We start from the raw sequence: 20895 nt of genomic DNA on the forward strand, positions 1-20895 counted from the left end.
TGGAAAAATCAGAGAGAAAATTATAAAGGAATAATAATTATTGAACTCACATTTTACGGTCATGTACATGTGCCATTCAATTTCACTCATCTCTGACAAGAGATGATTATAAGGTAAGTCAAGAAAAATAAACTTTCATGATGCAATAATTTAAAAATCAACAACTTTTTTGAACACAGTAATGGGTACTATAAAAAATAGCATGTATTAAAACAATTAATGGCACCTAATTACATATTAGGCTACACAATGGAAAAAGTCATGGGAGTTTTACAGGTACTTTCAAAACACATGGACTTTTGTTTGGCAAATCCTTGTGGAGATTTTTTGTGGCACAGACAATTTCCATGCCCCACAAATAATTCATTCACCTTTGTTTAGAAACCCCAATCGAAAGAACATGTGGCAATGCACAGATAAAGACACAAAATCAGTAAATGACAGAATGTTTTAAAGATTTGAATAGCATATCCAAACATACATTTCAAGCACATTACGAGGCCAAATGAAATTATTTAAATATGGGATTCACGATCACAAAGGCGTTTCACAAAAACAACTGAGAGAGGTGGATGAGTGAAACATTTTAAGCAATCGAATGCCTTTCCATCTTCACAATCACTGGAGCTTCGCATATTTTACCATCAATTTAAAAGTTCACTTATAATCCAAAAGAAAATGCTGGTTATGAATTCAAAAAGTCCTCCAAGGTGAACTAATAGAGAATTTGGATTTCTGGTTTACCATGAATGTTTAGGTGCCTTCACTTAGAAAATATACCAAACAACAGTATAGAATGTGAGAGATAAAAAAAAAACAAATATAGTCATTAACCAATGTATCAATGAAGGTATGATACTGTTCTGCACTTATGCATTTCAAAGATCTGTAAAAATTGGTTAATGCGAGTAAAAAAAAGCATTTATGTCTGGCTGTTCAACTCTTCAGTGGGCGTGTGGGACAAATGGGTGGCCCACACTGTTTCATTCGAGTGAAGTTTTTCTAACGATGGCATAATATACATGTGATTTTCAGTAGCTGGACATTATTTACTCCTCAAAAACCTTACACAATTGCTTGCAAGTAATCGGCACAAGATTAGCTATAAATAGCACTCAAATGGAAGCAGGTGGGATTGGGCAACGAACGTACGTGGCACACGCGCCCGTGTGACATTTTTCTGTCAGCGTCACTAGCTGTGCTGCAAATTTAGCATGACATTTGTCTCCTTTGACGTGTAAACAAAATTCGGCACGTTTACCTTCCTCTCAAGGGTACCTGGTGATAAAAAGTTCACTAAACAGTAAACAAGGTCCAAATTTATAATTTTTTTACAAAATGTTGAAAGCTTAGGGTCATAAAAAAATTGATTTTGGGCCACCATTGTCGCCCATGTGTCCAACTGCAAAACAAAATTAAACGTGTCCACTGAAGGGTTAAGACCAGGATACCCAATACGTACATACATTAACACAGACCAGCTTGCGTGTGAATGCATGAACGTGGGAATGAACAAAAAATACAACCAGTTCTAATTCGGCTCATGTATTTCTCAAACTGATTGTTGACGACTTGACATGTATTTCTGTTCTAGTGCTGATAACAAAAACCGTCATGCCAATGCACATGAACTCACAGAGGTTTATGTAACAGGCCAATCGAATCCAAAACAACACAAAAGCCCTGTTCATTAGAAGTGTTATGAACCATTTATCTGAGCAGAGATTAGCCCCTCCATGCAATGATTTTGGAATCTATGATTGAACGAGACAGATGGAAGGGGTAGAATTAAGACACAGCCACCACTCATGTAACATCTCCTTGAAGGAATTTCCCATCTGGTTTTCTAATGGCTCACAGAGAGGAAGCCCAAATGATTATTTTCTCATTGATTAAAATCTAATGCATTCCTAAAATTCCTGTAACATTTCCAAAATAGGTCAGCATTTTGAAAAAAAATCATGCTGCAATGCCGAAAAGATAGTTTACTAAAAGAATTTCATGAATGGATGGTAAAGATAAGTTACATTGAAAAAACGAAGCTTCCTTAATCCGACATACTCTCATAAGTTTAAAATAATAAAATGTGAAAGTTGCCATGCACTTTTCATGAGTTGGTGATGTCATTAGATTGCTGGTTCATATTTCACGAAGAGAGAACTGCTCATTGAGTGAAAGAATCACTCATTAAACAACAAAGAACCACACAATGCGGATGAGAAAGGCTAATGAGTGATTTGGACACTATGACTTGCTCAACAGTGATGACATCAACCTACAAATCTGCGAGAGGGTTATTATGGATGTAGCTTTTTTACCGCAAATAGCTCAAGAAGTAAGCAATGGATTAAAAAAGGAAAAATTTGGTTTCCCTCATTTTCTTATCACCATCTCCATTGACCATTCCTAAAATTAGTGAAAGAGCCCATTATCATTTGGCATTAGTGGAAGATATTTCTCATGATTTCCCCTAGAGTCAATTTCTTCCTTCCCCTTATCATGCAGGGGGAATGTTCTGTCACTTAATCATTCTGTAAACAATACTGACATCACAGATGAATGCATAATTCAAAGTAATTATGAATAACATATGAAATGATAAATTAAACCTTGATCAGTATTTGTGATCACTTGACTAGGCAAATCTTTTTTTTGCAGGGTTCTTAACAATATCAATTTTAAGTTATTCATCTCAGAAGAACCAGAGAAAAACAATCATGGATCAGTCCTGATATACATTTGAGTGAGAAGGGTCAACATGGACAATGATTTTAAATTATAGTTACAACAAAAGGAATTCCCAAACAACTTGATTTATGAGAAAGGAACCATCACAAGTGATTGCAAGGTAGGTACATTCATTTGCCTATAAACCTGAATAAAATCTATGCACAAGGGCATGACTGTCTATCACAACAAAGGCAAAACATGAACAAATATAATTTTTCTCATGACTGCTTCAACAGCTTGCATAACCATCAAAAACATGGCCAAGGCTGAATATTTATTCTACAAAGTGCATTACTTTCTTCACCTTCATAATTTTGCTGTGGATTTTGAGACTGATGATTCAAATTCATAAAAAATGCTTACAATCCAAGACCAGCATCATCAAGCTATCAAATTTCCACCTCTGACCCTGATTGCCTAGTTAGCGCACCGTCTACTATCTCCAAAGCTAAATATTAACAAGGGTAATAGAACGCTTGGCAATACCCGAAGGAGAATTTTTGCTTACAAGAGTCTGCGTATATACGGTCATTTATGACTTTTTGTTATTCAAGCATTCATGTGCCTTGGATTGGAAAATAAGTGCTGAGATAAATGGCATTAATTGCATGTAATAAGAGTTAGTAACTCCCGAGTAACAAGGGAGTTATCGGCAGAAAGGCAGCCTTGATAAGTGTAGGCATGCGTTATCACTAAACATGGTAGGAAATACATGGGAATGAAGAAATCTTGGTGTGTATTTAAATAAGTGAAAAATATACAAATACACAATCACACTTGACAGCACTCCATTTCATGGAGCTTCCTTCATCTCTCTCCTTCTCAACAAAATTGGCAACATCATTCTTTTTTGACTCATGGCACCAAATGACTTGGCTAGCCTGCCTGGCAACTGACTTGGAAGCCCAAACATCAAGCGCTGGCATACCTTGGAGTTGGGCATGATTAAGTTGACAGCCAAAACAGGCAAAGGGAACTCAATGCAGTCCCCTCAATGGAACCACTTAAGATATCACTTTTTACTCAAGACAAATAAAATTAAGGGCATGCACTTATATGCAAGGGCATACTTGGAAATACTTATTTTGATAAGTGAGATCTCAGGAGCGAATGGCATCACACAAAAAACCATCCGTGTAAACCCGCACGGGGTAGCTATTTACCCATTCAGTGGAAGCCGTCAGGGTGCTGCACCAAAGACAGCAAAACATTCGCCAAATCAAAATCGAACGAACTTCAGACGATTCCATTCTCAGCCACAGGAACCCGATCTCCGCCTCGGAGCTCCTGGTCGGCCAGTAGATGGAGACGACGGAGGAGGGGATGTCACGGGACAACGGAGGGTGGGAGACTTTATTCTGGACCACACCAACCTCAGCTCGGAGGCATCCAAGCGATGCGCAGTGAAGCTGTTACGATAGCCACACGGATCGTCAATCCTTCTCCTCTGATAGCTGAAGGCAGGGTGGTCCCTGGGATGGAGACCAGAGGCCCGTGCACACATACCCGTCACAAACACATCCTCGAGATGGAAGAGGGGAGTTGAGAGAGCTGAAGAAAGAAGTCTCCTCGCCACCGAACGAGACATGATGTACCCTGTTCCGGATAAGTAGTCCGGGTACACACGGCCTGAGTACATGTATCTGGGAGCGTACCACTTGGACCGCGTGCTCGAAATGGGCCTCGCACCACATATGAGGGTCCCCTCCAACAGCGTATCCTCAGCGTCAAAGGGCATGACACGGATTGCCCGAGATTGGCCACGCGCTTGGCCCCCCTCGGTCCCGCCTAACCTCCGTCTCCTCTGCCACTTCCTCCTCTGACGCACCCTCTCCCGTAGGTGTGCCACAATCGCACCCACGTTCACAAACATGTCGTCGTCAGTCTTCATGATGTAATGGGCTACGGGGCAATGCTGTGCCGTCCACTTGAGCAGCATCACCGACTTGAGAGTGAGGTTGTTGTACGTGTCCACGAAACCTTCCTGGATGATGTCTCCGTGGAGGCGACTCTCTTCTGCGACCCTGCTCTGGAGGGCCGCCACCGAGTGTTCGTAACCACCCTCTTCGTCATCGTCTTGGGGAGGGGGAGGGTGACCGAGGAGGAACGCAACACGTGCCGTCGGCAGCGCTGCTTCCAAAGCCCACGTTTCACGGATGGACTGCCTGGCTTCAAAGTTCGACACAGCAGAGCACACAATGACCAGAAGTAACAAACCGTCCTCGTCTCCGTCTTTCTCTGCCTTCCCAGGGTGCTGTGTGATGGGCAAGGTGCATATGTTGGGGGCTGGAATGATGGCTGTTTCATTGTCTGGCTGGACATACACCCGCAGGTCACGAGTCGTGTTGAGGCTCCACCCAAATATTGGAGCTGGAAATGGTGCAAAAATTACCATTAATTCCTTTAAGTTTTACATAAGTCTAATATTCAAATTGATTTACCAAGCTAAAAGAAAAGTCTATAGTATTTTATATACAAATCTAGTAATAGCATACAGGGTATTGACGTTTATCAATGTATAATAACTTGGTAAAAGAAAACTAATTTTCATATTTCAAAGAACCCAAAACATCTTTCATATAGAAAGAACTAGAGCCATCTGAAGAAAAAAAAATACTTTCAATTTCATTTAAAAAAATATTTCATTTCAATACTTCAATAAAAATTAATTAGCTAATAAAAGTTTCCAATATATCACATTTTTCATCAGCCATGACAAGCAACACAGCTGCAAATCACATCTTGAAAAAATTTCACGGCAAGCCCAAGAAGTTCTATTTATGATAAATGACTAATGGAAAAAAAGCACAAAACTATACTCTTCAACACAAATGACCTCGATTCCACTTGTACAAGCACTAAGCTTCAGCAGCTAATTAGAAATATTTTTACTGGAGAAAAAAAAATTACCTACCCAGCAAGAAATGGCAAGTGATTTAATTCCAATTGAGAATGCAAGTGCTTCACACCAAATGTAAAATAATTAAACCTCCATGACCTCACCTGGTTTAGGCTATTCTTCATTTTAATACCAAGATATTCATTTCTGCAAACATTCACCTATTGCAGCAAATGATTTTACGCTCAGTTTTGAATTTTTAATGGCTAAGTAAGAGATACATTTTTCATAAGAATCTTTCATCTTTCTATTAGATTAATTACAGAATTGTTTTTTTCCTGATTGAATTGCATATGATAATAATAAATAAATAATAAAGTAATAAATGATATTGCGTAATAATGTAAGTAACTAGTTGAATAATTTTTGTACTTATTTTGTACGTGCTTACCAGGCAATTTTTATTTTAACGAATATTATTTTAATTCTACTATTTTCATTCATGTAAAATGGTGTGACCAAGGATTAATGAATATATCAGATTTTTAAAATTAAAAATAGTATTCTAATAATAGTTACTGAATACAATGGTAAATGTTTACAAACAAGACTGATTTAACTGTTATAGGAATTTAAAATATTTTCAAAGCAAAATAGGAAGCAAAAGGTTTTCGTACACTATTAATAGACTAGCATTTTAACTTATAAATTTTCTACATGATTAATCTTTCAGCAATGATTCTCTCCCAGAAATCATGACACCTCACTGGCAATCAAAATAATGATGAGTTACAAGTAGATTAAGATGGTAGGATAGCTATTTGAAACATGGATAAACATTTAACTCATCCTGAAGAAAACAACATGGCACACAGATAAAACAAGTCATAAATCTTCAACTAAACATACTTGACAGAAGTATAGATTTACAAGGATAGAAAAATAATTTTTCTACAAAAAACACAGCAAATAACAATCTACCGAAATTTCACCACTGAGTAAAAACTTTTTACTATTACAGCATTAACACATTCAATGAGGGATCAAATGCATAATTTTTCCTCCATATTCAGACAAATTTTATTATTTATTTTTTTAAATTTGGGTAATTGGTAGAGAGGGCACAAGAGCAGTCCTGGAAAAATAAAATGTACATACTCAACTGTTGCTGAAGAGAAAAAGGTACTACATCAACATCAGAGAATTCTCAGTACGGTGACATAGTTGGACAAGAAATTCTGGCTGCCTAACACAAAATCATATGATGCAGGACAGTTAAAGTTCTCTAATTTTGGGAGTTATCTTTTCTGAGGCCAAAACAGACTGCACAACATGAAAGAAGGTAGCTAACAATGGATACGGAGGCTCTCAATGGGAATGCATCAAATGGTAAGATGATTTCTGAGATACACGGAATGGATGAAGCTAAAAATTTAAAATGAAATAATCGTTAATTAATGAACTCTTCATGTTGGTATAAACACTGAAAACATGAAGTGACACAGTCCACACTGAATGTGTTAAGTAGAAAGACGAAAGGCATGCAAATAATAACATCTTTCACGTTTTAGCAATTTGAGAATGATAATTACAAACACCAAGATAGAAAGTCAGCTAAACAAATTGTACATTACTTTAGATTCATAAGTTCAATCAAAATGAGAACATTCCACTGCAAAGGCATACCCAAGTGACGTTCAAGATTTCCTCCATCACTCAAAGCTCACGGCATAAGTAAACATCTACATGCCCACTGCAAATGCACACCTATAAACCATTCATACATAATATATATGACGGTAATTCTACCAAACGCTTAAAAAAAATGGAACTACAAGAAATTTAAAACATAAATGACAATAAGGTCCAAGTTTCAAATCTAGAGAGTCTGTAGTCAGGATTTAGGCCATATGTACACTTTCAAGTGAAACGGAGCAATGCAGGATTTCAGTACACATATATATCGTACGCAGGAACGTATTTCTCAAACAAAACACTCTAGCATGCTAAGGAGTCTTGCCCAATAAATACCTACTTTTCCGAGAGTTCTTGTTGAAATGAAACACTGCAACAGAAAGCAAGCATAAAATCTGAACTTCAGCAATTTGAGGAAATTCAAGTAAATCATGAAAACAATCTTTGAGCTTTTGTACCAACCACATGCAAAGGCTATGACCACAGAGTAGGCAACTATGTATGTCTTACGACTAACCCGGTTGAATTATGAACTCTAGTCAATTCCTGACAGGCAAAACGCGCATGGTAATGATGTAGTGTCGATGGCACTTGAGACAGTGGCGGCTAGTGCCAAATGTGCTGCTCCCTCCTTTCCTAATCCCCTCCTCTATCAAAATGAGTGCAAATTAAAATTTTCTCACTCATTTGCAATAAATGAAGAAACCAATAGCAATCAGGTTAAAGTATATCAAGACTAGCCACGGTGATAACTTATACAGGAGTCACCTGCAATGCACAATCGTGCGAAAGATCCACAGAGACAAAATCATCCGCCTTGACCGGGATTCGAACCCGGATCCCCCAATTTCCAGTTGAGTGCTTTAGACAGCTAAGCTACCTAGGTGTCATTCTTCCTTGTGGATATTTTTGGACACTACCGGACGAGGTGATGCTGGACTGCTGAGCATATGATGCCACAAGCAGTCCAAATCGTGCGCACAGCGCCACAGCCGGAGAGCAGGCCCATAGTCAAACTAGTCAAGAGCGAACACTTCTACGTGTTTTATGTCCGCAAATATCCACAGGGAAGAATGACGCCTCGGTGGCTTAACTGGCTAAAGCACTTGGCTGGAAATCGGGGGATCTGGGTTCGAGTCCCGGTCAAGGCGGATGATTTTTTCTCTGTGGATCTTTTGCACAAAAGCAATCAATCTTTCCTGCTAACGAATGTACCAACCACCTTGGCACTGGAGACGCCGTTTCCTTTTCAATAGAGAGCACTGCCAGTACAATTAGCCATTCCTCTGGCATGACAGTCTGCAGGGTCTGCAGAAAGGTCCACTTGGGTGATGAAAAACAACTCCATGGTTTAGGTTCTTGGATCTGTCAGCGTTTAATGCCTTTCTTTGAAGGTCATCTCAGATCTGTATTAAAGTTTGCCACTTTCATGCATTAGTATGCATGTAAAAAATAACATTCTTCAGTACACATCAAATGACCTAAACCACGGCCACAACACTAGAACTTGTAAAGAACAGCATCAAAACTTTATCAGGACTCAAAATACAGCCCTAGGTCCTAAACCTGATGGTTTTTAATGGGCTGCCTCCAGAGGTGAACAATGAGAGTAGGACTTCGGTCTTTAAGAAGAAACTACTGAAGTTCCTGAAAAAAAATCTATTTTATTCGGTTAATGATCTTCTGCATTTGTAACACATAATTTAGATATTCCAATTTAATTTTTATTGATTATGTACCTAAATTGAAGTGTCCTATATTTGTATTTTGTGCACAACCTACAGATCTCTGGACAAATAAAAAATATTATTACTAATGCTGTGGCATCTCAGGGAATCCTACATCATGGACCATCAATCATACAGCATAAGTCTTGAGGGATGGAACCAATATTCTCAGTCATATTACTTATTCTGTTGACTTCATGGATGAAAGTTAAAAAAGCAGATTTAAATTTCACAACAGCAACAGTTTTTGATTGCAACTGACGGTAGAGGATATCCACACACAGCATTAATTCAAGGAAAAATTTTAGCCAAAAGATGAATTCCTCATATTTTGAAGTCTGCTAAAGCTCCTTTTCTTAAAGAAAACATTCATTTGACGGTTTTTCTCCATGTTCAACATGAAATCAAACGAGTCTCTAATTTCATGTATGATGTCAACGTTGCATTACTTGATGTAATGCAGTAACATAGCCAGGATTTTGAATTGGGGGGAAGGGGGGGGGGGGAGTTAACTGGAGATTTTGGGGCTCTTCCGGGGTGTATGGAAAACACCCCAGGGCAAAGCGGCATTTTTGGCACTTCTTTTTAAGGCTCAGGAGGGGTTATAACCCAGATCCCCCTCCCCTCCATGGCTAAGCCATTGATGTTATGCACCTGGTTGAGATTCTCTGAGTAAATAGTATAAATAGTCAATATGTTTTACTGTGAGGTCACGGGTTTTGGCTATAAATAAATGAAACATCAGCTACCTTACTTCCATAATTAAAATGCATACAATTCAAGAACTTTCAATTGAATACTATTTGAAACCACTGTATTATAGATCGTTGACGGAAGTTATTTTTTCACAGGTAAAAATAATGCATGCTCAATATTGGCCCAAGAGAACTAAGTCACTAATAATGCCATAGCTATTTACTGTTGCCTACTATAGGGTTAATCCATCATGCAATGACACTTGCACCAGGCCATGGTTGTGAATATAAGACACCACATTGATCCACACAACAAATAACTAACTGCAATTAACTTTCTGTGTGACCAAACAGCAAGTTTAAAAAGTGCTGTCCCCCAGTGGCGAAAATGAATGCATATTCCAAGCTATGGCTATGCCGAGAGGTAGCCCTATCCAATGCACAGCACACTGTTTACCATGTGCAAAACTGCGTTTTATACCCGTTTTAGGAGAATCACAGCAAATTTTTGCTAGTTGAGAACTAGGCAGCACACATTGCTGAGTGTATTGTGTGATACTTCTCGCCCAAAGGGGAATTCTTAAGACTTTGATCCATGTACCATGCATCATTATTCACTCCAATTGAATTAAGAAGGATGCGGTTAGTCTTATTTAAATTATTTAATGCACTACAGCTCTTCAGCACACAAGCACCAGCCGCCACTGACTTTAGATGCTCCTCTCCTTAACCAAATACAATATATAATAGCTTTCTTTCTCCTAAACCATCCATATTAAGAAAGCAAAATTATTGCAGCAAATGATTAATGAACAGACATTGCCTAATTTCTACAGTAACAGTAAGGCATAGTAAAAATAACATAAAAATAGGTAAAGACTGCATACGAAAATAAGATGCCAGAATTTAGTTCTCAGTTTTCTGGCCAAAAATATGAGAACATCTGATCGTAACTTACCCCAGCCTCAGGAGAAGTCTTATTAAACCAACCTAGGAGTCAAAGCTTGGCAGCTTGAAATAAGCCATGAGATGAAGTTAATGCCATCCATGAAAGTTTTAAAGTGAAAACCTTTTTGTGTTCATTAAATTTTACTGGAGACACAAAAAATTATTATTCTTTTTTCTTTTTCTAGCCTTGTTTGTCAGCCCTAAAAGAAGCTTGGTAGAATTTTCCATTTACCAAAATACCAGGGTAATAAAGCAACAATAAAAATAATGTGAGATAGAGTATTCCAAATAGCCATTTAGAATGGGCTTCATGCACCAGGAAAAATATTCTGCAAGATTTATTTCCTTCGAGTAACAACCAAGTCTAGATAAAAGAAAGAAGGAGTTTTATCGTTGTATAAATTTGAAATCGCCATACATGAAGAAACTTTTTTTTGTAAAATAACAGGCTATTAAATGAAGTAATTTAAAATATGTATTCCCAAATATCGCGAATCAAAAGAGCTGGAAACAATCAATAATGGAATAATTCTAGATAATTACTCGGATGGATTCTCCTGAATGAGAGCATAAAAAAACCACAGACAAATACGAAAATAAAGATGGCTTATGGCTGCCAGAAAACTCTAATGATGCTTATAACTTAAATTTTGTGATAGAGAACATTTTAAAGTGTCATTAAAATGAAAATATGATCAAGAATAATGGTATAAAAACATTGAAATCAGCATGAACTCTTAAAGACCTGATAGGTGAATCCATGTAATCCCATAAAACACTCGCCAATATAAATATTCATAAAATTTCAAAACCATGAAACCAATTATTTATATTTTCTTCTCTGATGAAAGTATAAGAAGCAAAAAAAATACTGACAGCTACATAATTCAACTAATACAAAATTTCTGTCCTAAGTTGCTAAATGGCATTTCTGATAAACTCCTTTAGTGGTCGTTGCAGTACATCAACTGAATAAATCTTGTCATCCTTTCTGCAACATACCTTCCAATTGAAGAAATAACATTTCTTAACTTAATCTAGCTTTCTTTTCATCTCAACTTGCTCCACTGATTTATTTTTCTTTAAGTTTGATTCGTTCAATAAGGGTTTTCATGTGACTGTATTTCATAAGGCAAGAGATTAGCTCTCTTGAGCATCATATTAAGCTTCTTTTTGATTATTTAATGATTTTTATAAGTACAGATGCTAAAATTAGCTTTGAAGTTAATTACATACATATGCATAATTGAACCCTTATCCCTCCAGTGCAGGATCAAGGGCAATTTGTGCGTAGAACTTGCATGACCTAATTAAATGTGCTAGATCATTGATTTAATGGATAAAACAATGTTAGAATAAAAGGGTCCAAAGCAAGGGTGGATCCCGAATTTATTTCAGGGGGGGGTGGCCACAAGGGTCAAACAGGCAAACGGTCTTCTCTTATTTGAAATTTAAAATAGCAAACGTACTACAATTACTGTACGAAATGTTCTCTTTATTTTAATAAGAAAGTTATTAATGAGACATTAAATGATTGAGGCTGCAAAATACAAAAAATAAAATGAACGCAATTATAATGGTATTCAAAATCTTGTCTATTGTATAAACATCTTGGGGGGCAGGTCCCCCCCCAAATCTGCCTATTGTACGAAAGACTACTTTTGGATACAAATTCAGTATATCTTTACATTGTATTGTTTTGATGATTAAGAAGATTTCTTAATTCAAAAGTCACCCCTGACAAATGAAAACGAATGAATTTAACTACGACATCTCAAACAAATTTGAAGCTGATGAACAGACTCATAGAATGAGAATTCCCTAAATATATATGCTAATTATGTCAAACCAAGTGCACATGCTCCTCACTATTCATGGATCTCACAGTAGCTGCAAATTTTATCATATCTAACAAATTACACTAAAACAGTCAACTTTGTTGCATGCGAAAGAATGCATGCTGAATTAAATATTCCACAAGTCGCCATGGAAAAAGAGGACCGATGAGATTACACATACTTCAGGAATTTCTCACCACTAACATGAAAATTAATCAAATAATGTTACATCCTAATATTCATGAAAACACGTAAACAGATAAGCAGACTAAAGCTCACCAACTGATTTCAAGAACTGGAAAAAGACATTGACGCAAATAAAAACAACCACTCTATTATAGCAAAATGAAGATATTTAAGAATAATAAAGAAATAAATAAGAAACAATGGATTACCCTCTCGAACTTGAACTTGGTTGTACGCTGGCAGATAGAGCATGAGCAAAAAGAAGAGGACCAAGAAACAGAAGGCGAAGCAGCGAAGGTATTTCCGGGTGTGATGTCCAACTGAACCGGGACCTCCTCCCTCCCCATCGTCGCTGTCTTCATCGTAGCCCTTATCCATCTGAGAAAGGAGAGGGAGAAGAAATAGGTAAGAATAATTAAGCGAAACAAGTAATGAGACAATTGAACATGGATGAAAAAAAACAGACATGGAAAATGATACTGGAGATCAGCGTTTTTAGGCGACGTTAATTGTTTACACACAGTCACAAATAAACTGTAATTCAAAAATTTAAAGCGCTACACTGAAAAATATTCCAGGAGACAATTATTTTGGGCATATAGATTTCAATATCGTATTTTTGATTTAACAGTAGCTCATGATCAATCATTGCCACCGGAACGAAAACATACCAATCCAGGAGCAATAGGACATGAAACAAGTGGTGACAGCACTAGGAGGAAGATTCCGAGATCTGCACATATTAAGGATTGATGTCCAGAATGAAAAAAAACATTAGACAAGACAGAGCTAACTTTGTATCTAAGGAATGCATACATAAATGAATAACTCGACAACATTCATTCAACTCATATAATGCTTATCCTCCCGATAGAGCTGTGAATGCAAAGTGATGAGAAAAACGTTAACTTAATCCATTGCAACGCTTCGGAAATAAGACTGATGAAAGGTACTCTAACATGAAAAAAGACGCTGCAGCTATCTGTTGTAAGCATGCACATAACAGCTGGACTGGAGGAAATTAAAAATCCATTACATGCAAACTAGAATCGTGAATTGTATTCGCATGACACTTCGGCTCTGAAATTTCACTGCTAGCAACATGAAAGTAACAATTTCCTTGACCTAGAGCAAAGGGATTCTCATGAAATCACCAGCCAAAGTAGGCAGAGTGGAAAATTCTCAAGCGCACAGTCTCTGAATCACTACCGTTTAGAAAGACGAAACAATAACGCAACAAGGCGACAGCCGAGCCGCACAAATGATGCCCGCAAGCAGGCGATAGCAGCCACAGCTAGTAAAACGGATTTCACATTTCATTAGCCATTATATGATGTAAAATTCCATTCTCTACCAAATTGTCACACTATTGCTCCAAGTATCAGGGACACTCACCCAAAACAATGACGGATGGACCATTTGAAAATTGCTCTTGATTAGGCCGGAGTAGCTCGCTGTTTCTTCCGTCCCAACCCCCTCTCCACATCCATGGGACATTTGTAAGCTTTAGAAACACATTATTCACACCCTTAATATCTGACCTCCCCATTAATCCGATGATCAGCGTACCGGTGCCATCGTACGCCAACATCCCCCTGATGTTTTAACGCCATCTTGAGCGGGGAAGTATGCGTGCCATCTGCTGGCTGAAAATCCAACTATCACATCGAGCAACGAAAGAACGAAAGCAGTTTTATCTCTCCCGCTAAAATCAAAATGTATGAACTTTTCCTAGAATGACTTTCTGCCAATAATAATTTATGTCACTGATACAGCTTAAAGCAGTGGCTCGGTTTCATAAGAGAACCTAAAGCACAGTGGCATTGCCAAGGAGTGGGGGTCCGGACCACCCCCGAAATATATAAACACAATCATTTTCCTTCATAAAAGAAAACAAAATATTGAAAAATAATGAATTTACTAAATATTTCTTTTACAAATAAATATTTTCGATTATGAAAACTGTTGAAATTAGTTTGAAACCCTCTAATTAGTACTATGTTATTAAAAAATTTCCCCCCCTGGTTTTGGATCCCCCCGAACGAAATTCCCGGCTACGCCACTGCTAGATCAGTTGCACGTAGTTACAGAATTGTTTAAAGCACGGGGAGTTTCTAGCACAGTGACAGCTTTTACGTTTATCATCGTGTATCCATTACGAAAATAACGCCTACCAACGGAAGAAGTAGAGACGCTATTAAATATTATATATAAATATATTAAAAATTAATAATAAAAAATAAAGGGCTTCATAGTTTTCCGACTGATTTCATAAGACAAACTCCATTAAACTAGGATATCTTACCAATTGTCGCTAGAAATCATATTTATAAAAGAATAAAATCTTCGTGATCTCGAAAAAAAGAACTCCTCGTTATTAATGATTTACATGAATGTTTAATGATTTAAAAATGGCTAGCAGGCCCTCCGGCGTTGCTCGGGAAGGATAGCACCTACCCAGAGAAGAGGGAAACTTGGAATTCATTGTCACATGGCAGGATTTAAAAAAACCGGGGTGGAAAAAGTTTGAAAAACAGGGTACGAATTTGGGGGTTTTAAACTAATTTTAACAATTTCATTTATCAAATTTATCTTTTGCAAATTCGTAATTTTTCAATATTTCGTTTTCTTTTATGAAGGAAAGAAATTGTGCTTTTACATTTGGGGGGGGGGGAGAAGGGGACGGACCCCCTGGACCTCCCCCTCGCTACGCCAATGATCAGCTGATATCCTGCTCCAAAACATCGATCATTATGTGTGTCCGTGCGTGCAAAGACCAAAAACGTCTTGTGAGCACACACCATAGCAAAAAGGTTTGCACCAAGAGAATTAATGATTAAGTACATAATCCTTTGACTTATGTTTTCCCTATGAGCGTAGTGTCGAGATTTATGCCTACACGGCAGGATGACTAACCACAGAAGTTGCATGACATGACGTAACAAACGGTAATGAGGAAAACTCACAGAAGACTCGTAGGATACAAACAGATATAGCATCAGGGGCTTTGGAAACATGAGGTGCACCTACGATCTAACTTTGGTAGCAATCCGTCCAGCCGTATGGAAATGCGTAGCGGACAAACAAATAAGTGGAAGAATTCGAAATGAGGCGCTACCGAAGAATGATGAAGATAAAATAGATCGACCGAGCAATTAATGCGGAAGTGTTACGAGGAGTGGGAGAAAAGAGAAGTGTTGTGAAAACCTCAAGGAGAAGACAGGACAACTTAGTTGGCCATATAACGAGGAAAGATGGCCTGATGGAAACAGGTGGAAGGGAAGAAGGGCAAGGGAAGGCCCCGAATGATTTGCAAAGGCAGGTAGGTAATGAAGGATGTATGTATTAGAGAAGAAATACGTCGTACGGCTAGCGGATAGGAGAGAGAGAAATGGAGAGCTGCGTCAAACCAATATTACGATTGTTGACTTGTGATGATGTTCATATCGACAGCTCCTAGCAGTAAAGTCGTATCTCTGAAAATCATTCCATTCAGGCGAATTTATACTGCCAGTCCAGAAAATCTTGTCGGCATACCAGTCCACAAAGCTGTATCTCAAAAAATCAGTCCAGACGGCCGTAACTCGACCAATTATTTATTTTTCGTTTTGAAATATCGATTTGCATGATTTTTTCTAATTGTACACACTTTATGAAAAAAAACAAAATTTTCGTGTCTTATATCTAAATGTATTCTTTCTTCTCGGTTTTATAAGACTTTTCCACAAAAAGGAGTCAAGTTTTACTTGCGAAACTTGCATTCGGTGAACTGTTAGAATATTGAGATGAAACACTAAAAGACTTTTTCATAAAATATTTATTTTAACAAAAAATGAATGAAAATCGAGTTGAATAAACGAAAATTGAATTATTGACCGAGATACGGCTTTGCGGGCTGGTATTCTGACGTACAATTTTATGGACAAAATTTCAGTTACGATTGATGACATGTTTTTTTGATTAAATTGACTGCACTCAAATTTTACACTCAAGATTTTCTGGACTAGACACTAAAGATGCTCCCGAATGAAATGATTTCTTGAGGTACCTCCTTATGTCACGGCTAGGAGCGGTCGATACGTATTTATCGTACATGCTTTATCGATATTTAAACGGTCAATTTATCAAGTAGAACTCTTTCGAGTTTCCACCCGAAGGTCGGATTGCATAAATGAGCTTTGAAGGAGTGCCAAACTCTTCATATTCCCATTAAAACAAAGAGTATTTAACTTTCTCCGGCCTGATCTACTGCTCTACATTTTATACTATACATTTATTTATTATAACCGTCCGATTCAGTTAGAAATGGGTAGCAATATTAAAATTTATCGAGTGTTACTACAGGCATTTCCCAAATATCTTGATTTATTCCATCTTTTTTTCTCAATGACGCAACACGTGCAAAACATCTTCGTGGGACTTAGGGTAGAGCTCAGCTAGTACAAAGTGTGTGACTTCATTTCCAGAATAGGAGGGCAAGTCTTACCTTCGCCGAGACAGCGAGTTAGGTCTGCTACGACGGGCGAAGATATTAAGCATTATTTTCTAGATTACACGACGCAGAATGCTACTCTCCGACCAGGCATGAAAATTTTCGCCACGAAACAAAGAGCATCATGAAAGAACCTTGGTTGCATGCGCTTCCCAAACACGTCGGTTACAATGGGGGGTTGGGATCGAACGTTCGGCAGCATCACTACGTCAGGGAAACATGCAGTTAATTAACTGCACGTTGGAACGTGGTCAGCCGCGCGAATAATGCCGTCGGTGTCACGAGGGAAGGGACACACGTGTGAAGATCCACGGCGTGTGGAGTAATGAGGAGCGAAGTCACACTACATGCACGCCGCACCTAGATCACGTGCAAGCCTCCTTTAAGCCTGAATCACTCGATCACTTTTCCCGTCGAGAAAAGCGATCGCTCTAGTGATCATTTTTCTGAATCACTCGGTCCCTCCCGCCGTCGCCTTTCGCATCACTTTCAATATCACAGCTCGTTGTTATGGGACCCGCATCACGGAAATATACAGCGTGTTTGCTTATCTATGTCGTTCCCACGATTGTCAAACGTTGCGCTGCAATCGCTCCATGCGGTCATGCGTTCCGATTGGCTGATATGGGATTTTAGTGACGGTTTTAGCGACGGAAAAAGCGACCGGACGAGTAATGAAAAATAGCGATGGGAATTCTCATCGCGATCGCTATTGCGAAACACTATTGCCGGCGACGATCATTTGCGAGTGATCACTTTTCGCGACGAAAAAAATGACCGTGTGATTCAGGCTTTAAACACGCATCAGCCCAGGAATATCGTAAATCTCCTCAGACGTCCAGATCAGCCGATGCTTGTGGCGAGATGCATTTAAGCCTGAACCACACAATAATTATTTTCCATCCCATCCGAGCGATAGCTCCAATGACGGTGGAAAAATTACCGCTTCAAGCAATAATTTCCCTCAATGGCTCCACGGATGGAAATACCATCCCTTTCTCCCTCACTCGGCAGGTCCCTTTTTGCGTCGCTGAAACAATCGCTAGTGCCGTCTTTCAGCCAACAGAACGAACGGCCCTAAACAGCTCGCTTAGCAACGCCTCGCTTGTATTTTAATTGAACGGTAGATGTAAATATAGAAAGTGACGGAATAAGCGATGGAAAAAGGGACGCTGGGAATGATTGAATTATGTGATTCAGAAAATGATGGGCCGAGCGAACACTCTTTTGGTCACTAAAAACCTATCGTTGGAGGAAACCCTCTGAGGGAAGGAGAATGTGATTGCGTGATTTAGGTTGTAGTTTGTTGAGGCATGTATACGAGCTCCTAAAACCCCAACGGATAATGGCCATTTATTTGCCTTACTCACCAAAGCTAAGTGAATTGCAACACCCTCCAAGTGGAAATCTTTGTGCGATAGGTTATAGGTGGCGAGTAGATACGTTTTAGAAAGAAACATTCACAGAAGAATTGGAACTGCAGATTTGATTCCTAAAATCGGTTTTCGTCTTCGATGGAGCAGTACATTACCTCTTATAGTAATATCGATTTTGAAAACTGAACGCATGTGAGGCAGAATGGATGGCCTCATTCCATCGCGTTTTTGCTTTAATCATGACTCAATCTTCCTTTCATTGTTTACATCTGTATGCTTCCAAGTATTGTGTGACTCACCCCATTGTGCGAGAAAAGCCCATAGGAGAAATTTAAAGATACAAGTAAACATTGACTAACTTGCCGGGAAATGATAACGATCGTACAGAATATGGTCGCCACATTAAGACCTGAGACCTCACCGCTACTATCTGTTCCATGCCACCTCGAAACCACCAACGAATAGTAGTTTTCAAAACTTCCGACGAAGAAACGACAAAATTGTCCAAAGTGGGAGAAAAAACAATGGGATATTAGGTTCAATATAGACGCGAGGATCCTCAACAGAGGTTATTTTGTCCAATTATATCTCCCGTCAATTAAGGCACCAACACTCATGACTTGAAGAAATTTTCGAGGAACAGAAAAAAGCCTTACTTCCATACAGTGGCGTAACTATGGGGGGATGAGGGGGATGTATCTCCCCCCCCCCCCAAATCTTCAGAGAAATCAAAAAAATATTTAAAAATGTTGTCTGTATTTGGTAAATAATAACTGCCTCAGCTTGAAATTAAATTTTAAGTGCCAAAATGATGTGAAATGTATTTTCAGGCATTTTATTTTTCAAAAAATTTCCTGAATTACCCGTTTCCAGGGGAGTAGCCCCAACACCCCCCAAATCATATTTTTATTTACGGCACCGCTTCCATACATAAAAGGAGTCATGGATAACATAATCGATAAGTCCTTCTCATCGACTTCTACAAACAAAAGTTAAAACAAAAAATTAAAAAAATAGCAAATGGGGTTATTACTTTTAAGTATTCAAAACAGCACGTACTGATGCTATAAATTCACCATAATAAAATACGTCAGTAAAAATAATAATAAATAAGAGTAATAAAAAGACGTCAAATACTGTACCGCTGCTACCGTGATTGAAGAGATTGCTGTCACATAACTTTATGTGAAACTATACTCGTGTTTATGAGAGACATTAACGTAAAAAGTTATTTTAGAAAATTTAATTAATTTTATTTACGTAGTCTACAGGTAAATTAGGTTATTTTATTTAAGTCGAATGACTCTGAGAAGATCTTAGTAAAAAAGCAGTAGAATTTACTTTTTTGGCTAGAATGGTTATTAATACAATCAAGGATTCCCAAAAGAGGCAAGGAAGTATGCAAGTTACCATTGGGGTTACCAGTTACCAAGTTACTAGATACCAACTTAATTTCCATAATGAAAGGGGATAATATTCCTAACTAACGATCATTTTTATCATACTCCCAAGAATTAAAATGAATATCTCAAAATCAAATACAAACTTTAGTTTGGATATTGTAGTCTTGGCATTCTTTAATTTTAGAATTTATTATTAATTTTACTGTACCGTCAACAAGACTTTGATAAGAAATATAGCATTACTCCTGGGCCATTTCCCTGAGTGGGCAGTTCTACCATAAATGTGAATGAATGCATAAAAAAGCATTTTGAGTATTTTCTTCGACTTACATTATTAAAACGATAATCTGTTAAGTAAAGCCCTCGTAGCGTTCCAGCCACCCCGAATATTCGATCGTGCCCTGTCGCAATGCTCCGTTCGTTGAGTCACGATGTTCGATGACACATTATCGTCGAAATCGATCCGGGAAATTGAGGAGCTGTGCGGGAAGTACCAAGAAGTTTCATTCAACATGTTTAACGTACAGAATTTCCACGAGGTATCGCCTCCATCATTTAATTTAAAAGGTGACTTGTTTAGCTACGTTAGTTTAGTTAGTGAAGTTATAAGATCGAAGTATATCAGAAAATTAAACCATGGTACCTTAGGAACGGAAACTTTTTATGACCTAATTCAGAAAAATTCCTTGGTATGATTTGGTATTTTACCGCACGGTAGTATCGAGGCCATCTATGAAGAGACAATTGAACCCTCAACGCATCATCGCCTTTCACTTTGTTTTATTAGCTGACGATTTAAGGATTTTTTCCGCAAAATTCTACACAATTCTAATAAATAAATTGTTTCCAGAAACCATCGAGATAAGTCCTTCTCATTTTCTTCTACAAACAGAAGTTTGTTTTGTAATTGTTCATAATTGTTTTAAGAAATCGCTTTATAAACTTTTTGTTCAAAAAATCGATTCA

General features: G+C 38.0%; 1 protein-coding gene across 2 annotated transcripts in view; it reads right to left on the reverse strand.

Annotated features, from left to right (window-relative positions):
• Positions 1–338: 338 nt before the first annotated feature.
• LOC124165309 (beta-1,3-galactosyltransferase 1-like) overlaps positions 339–20895 on the reverse strand; it is a 177438-nt gene continuing 156881 nt past the window's right edge. The window contains exons 1-3 of one of the 2 annotated variants that reach the window (XM_046542664.1): positions 14054–14280; positions 12868–13036; positions 339–5100 (exon numbers count right to left, since the gene is read on the reverse strand). In XM_046542664.1, the coding sequence (XP_046398620.1) occupies positions 3983–5100; positions 12868–13036; positions 14054–14155 (1389 nt within the window). In that variant the 5' untranslated portion in view covers positions 14156–14280 and the 3' untranslated portion in view covers positions 339–3982. Of the gene's footprint in view, positions 5101–12867; positions 13037–14053; positions 14281–20895 lie in introns of those variants that run through there. The other variant, XM_046542662.1, reaches the window with a different exon arrangement.

This window comes from Ischnura elegans, chromosome 9 (assembly GCF_921293095.1).
Source record: "Ischnura elegans chromosome 9, ioIscEleg1.1, whole genome shotgun sequence".
NCBI classification, from domain to species: domain Eukaryota; kingdom Metazoa; phylum Arthropoda; class Insecta; order Odonata; family Coenagrionidae; genus Ischnura; species Ischnura elegans.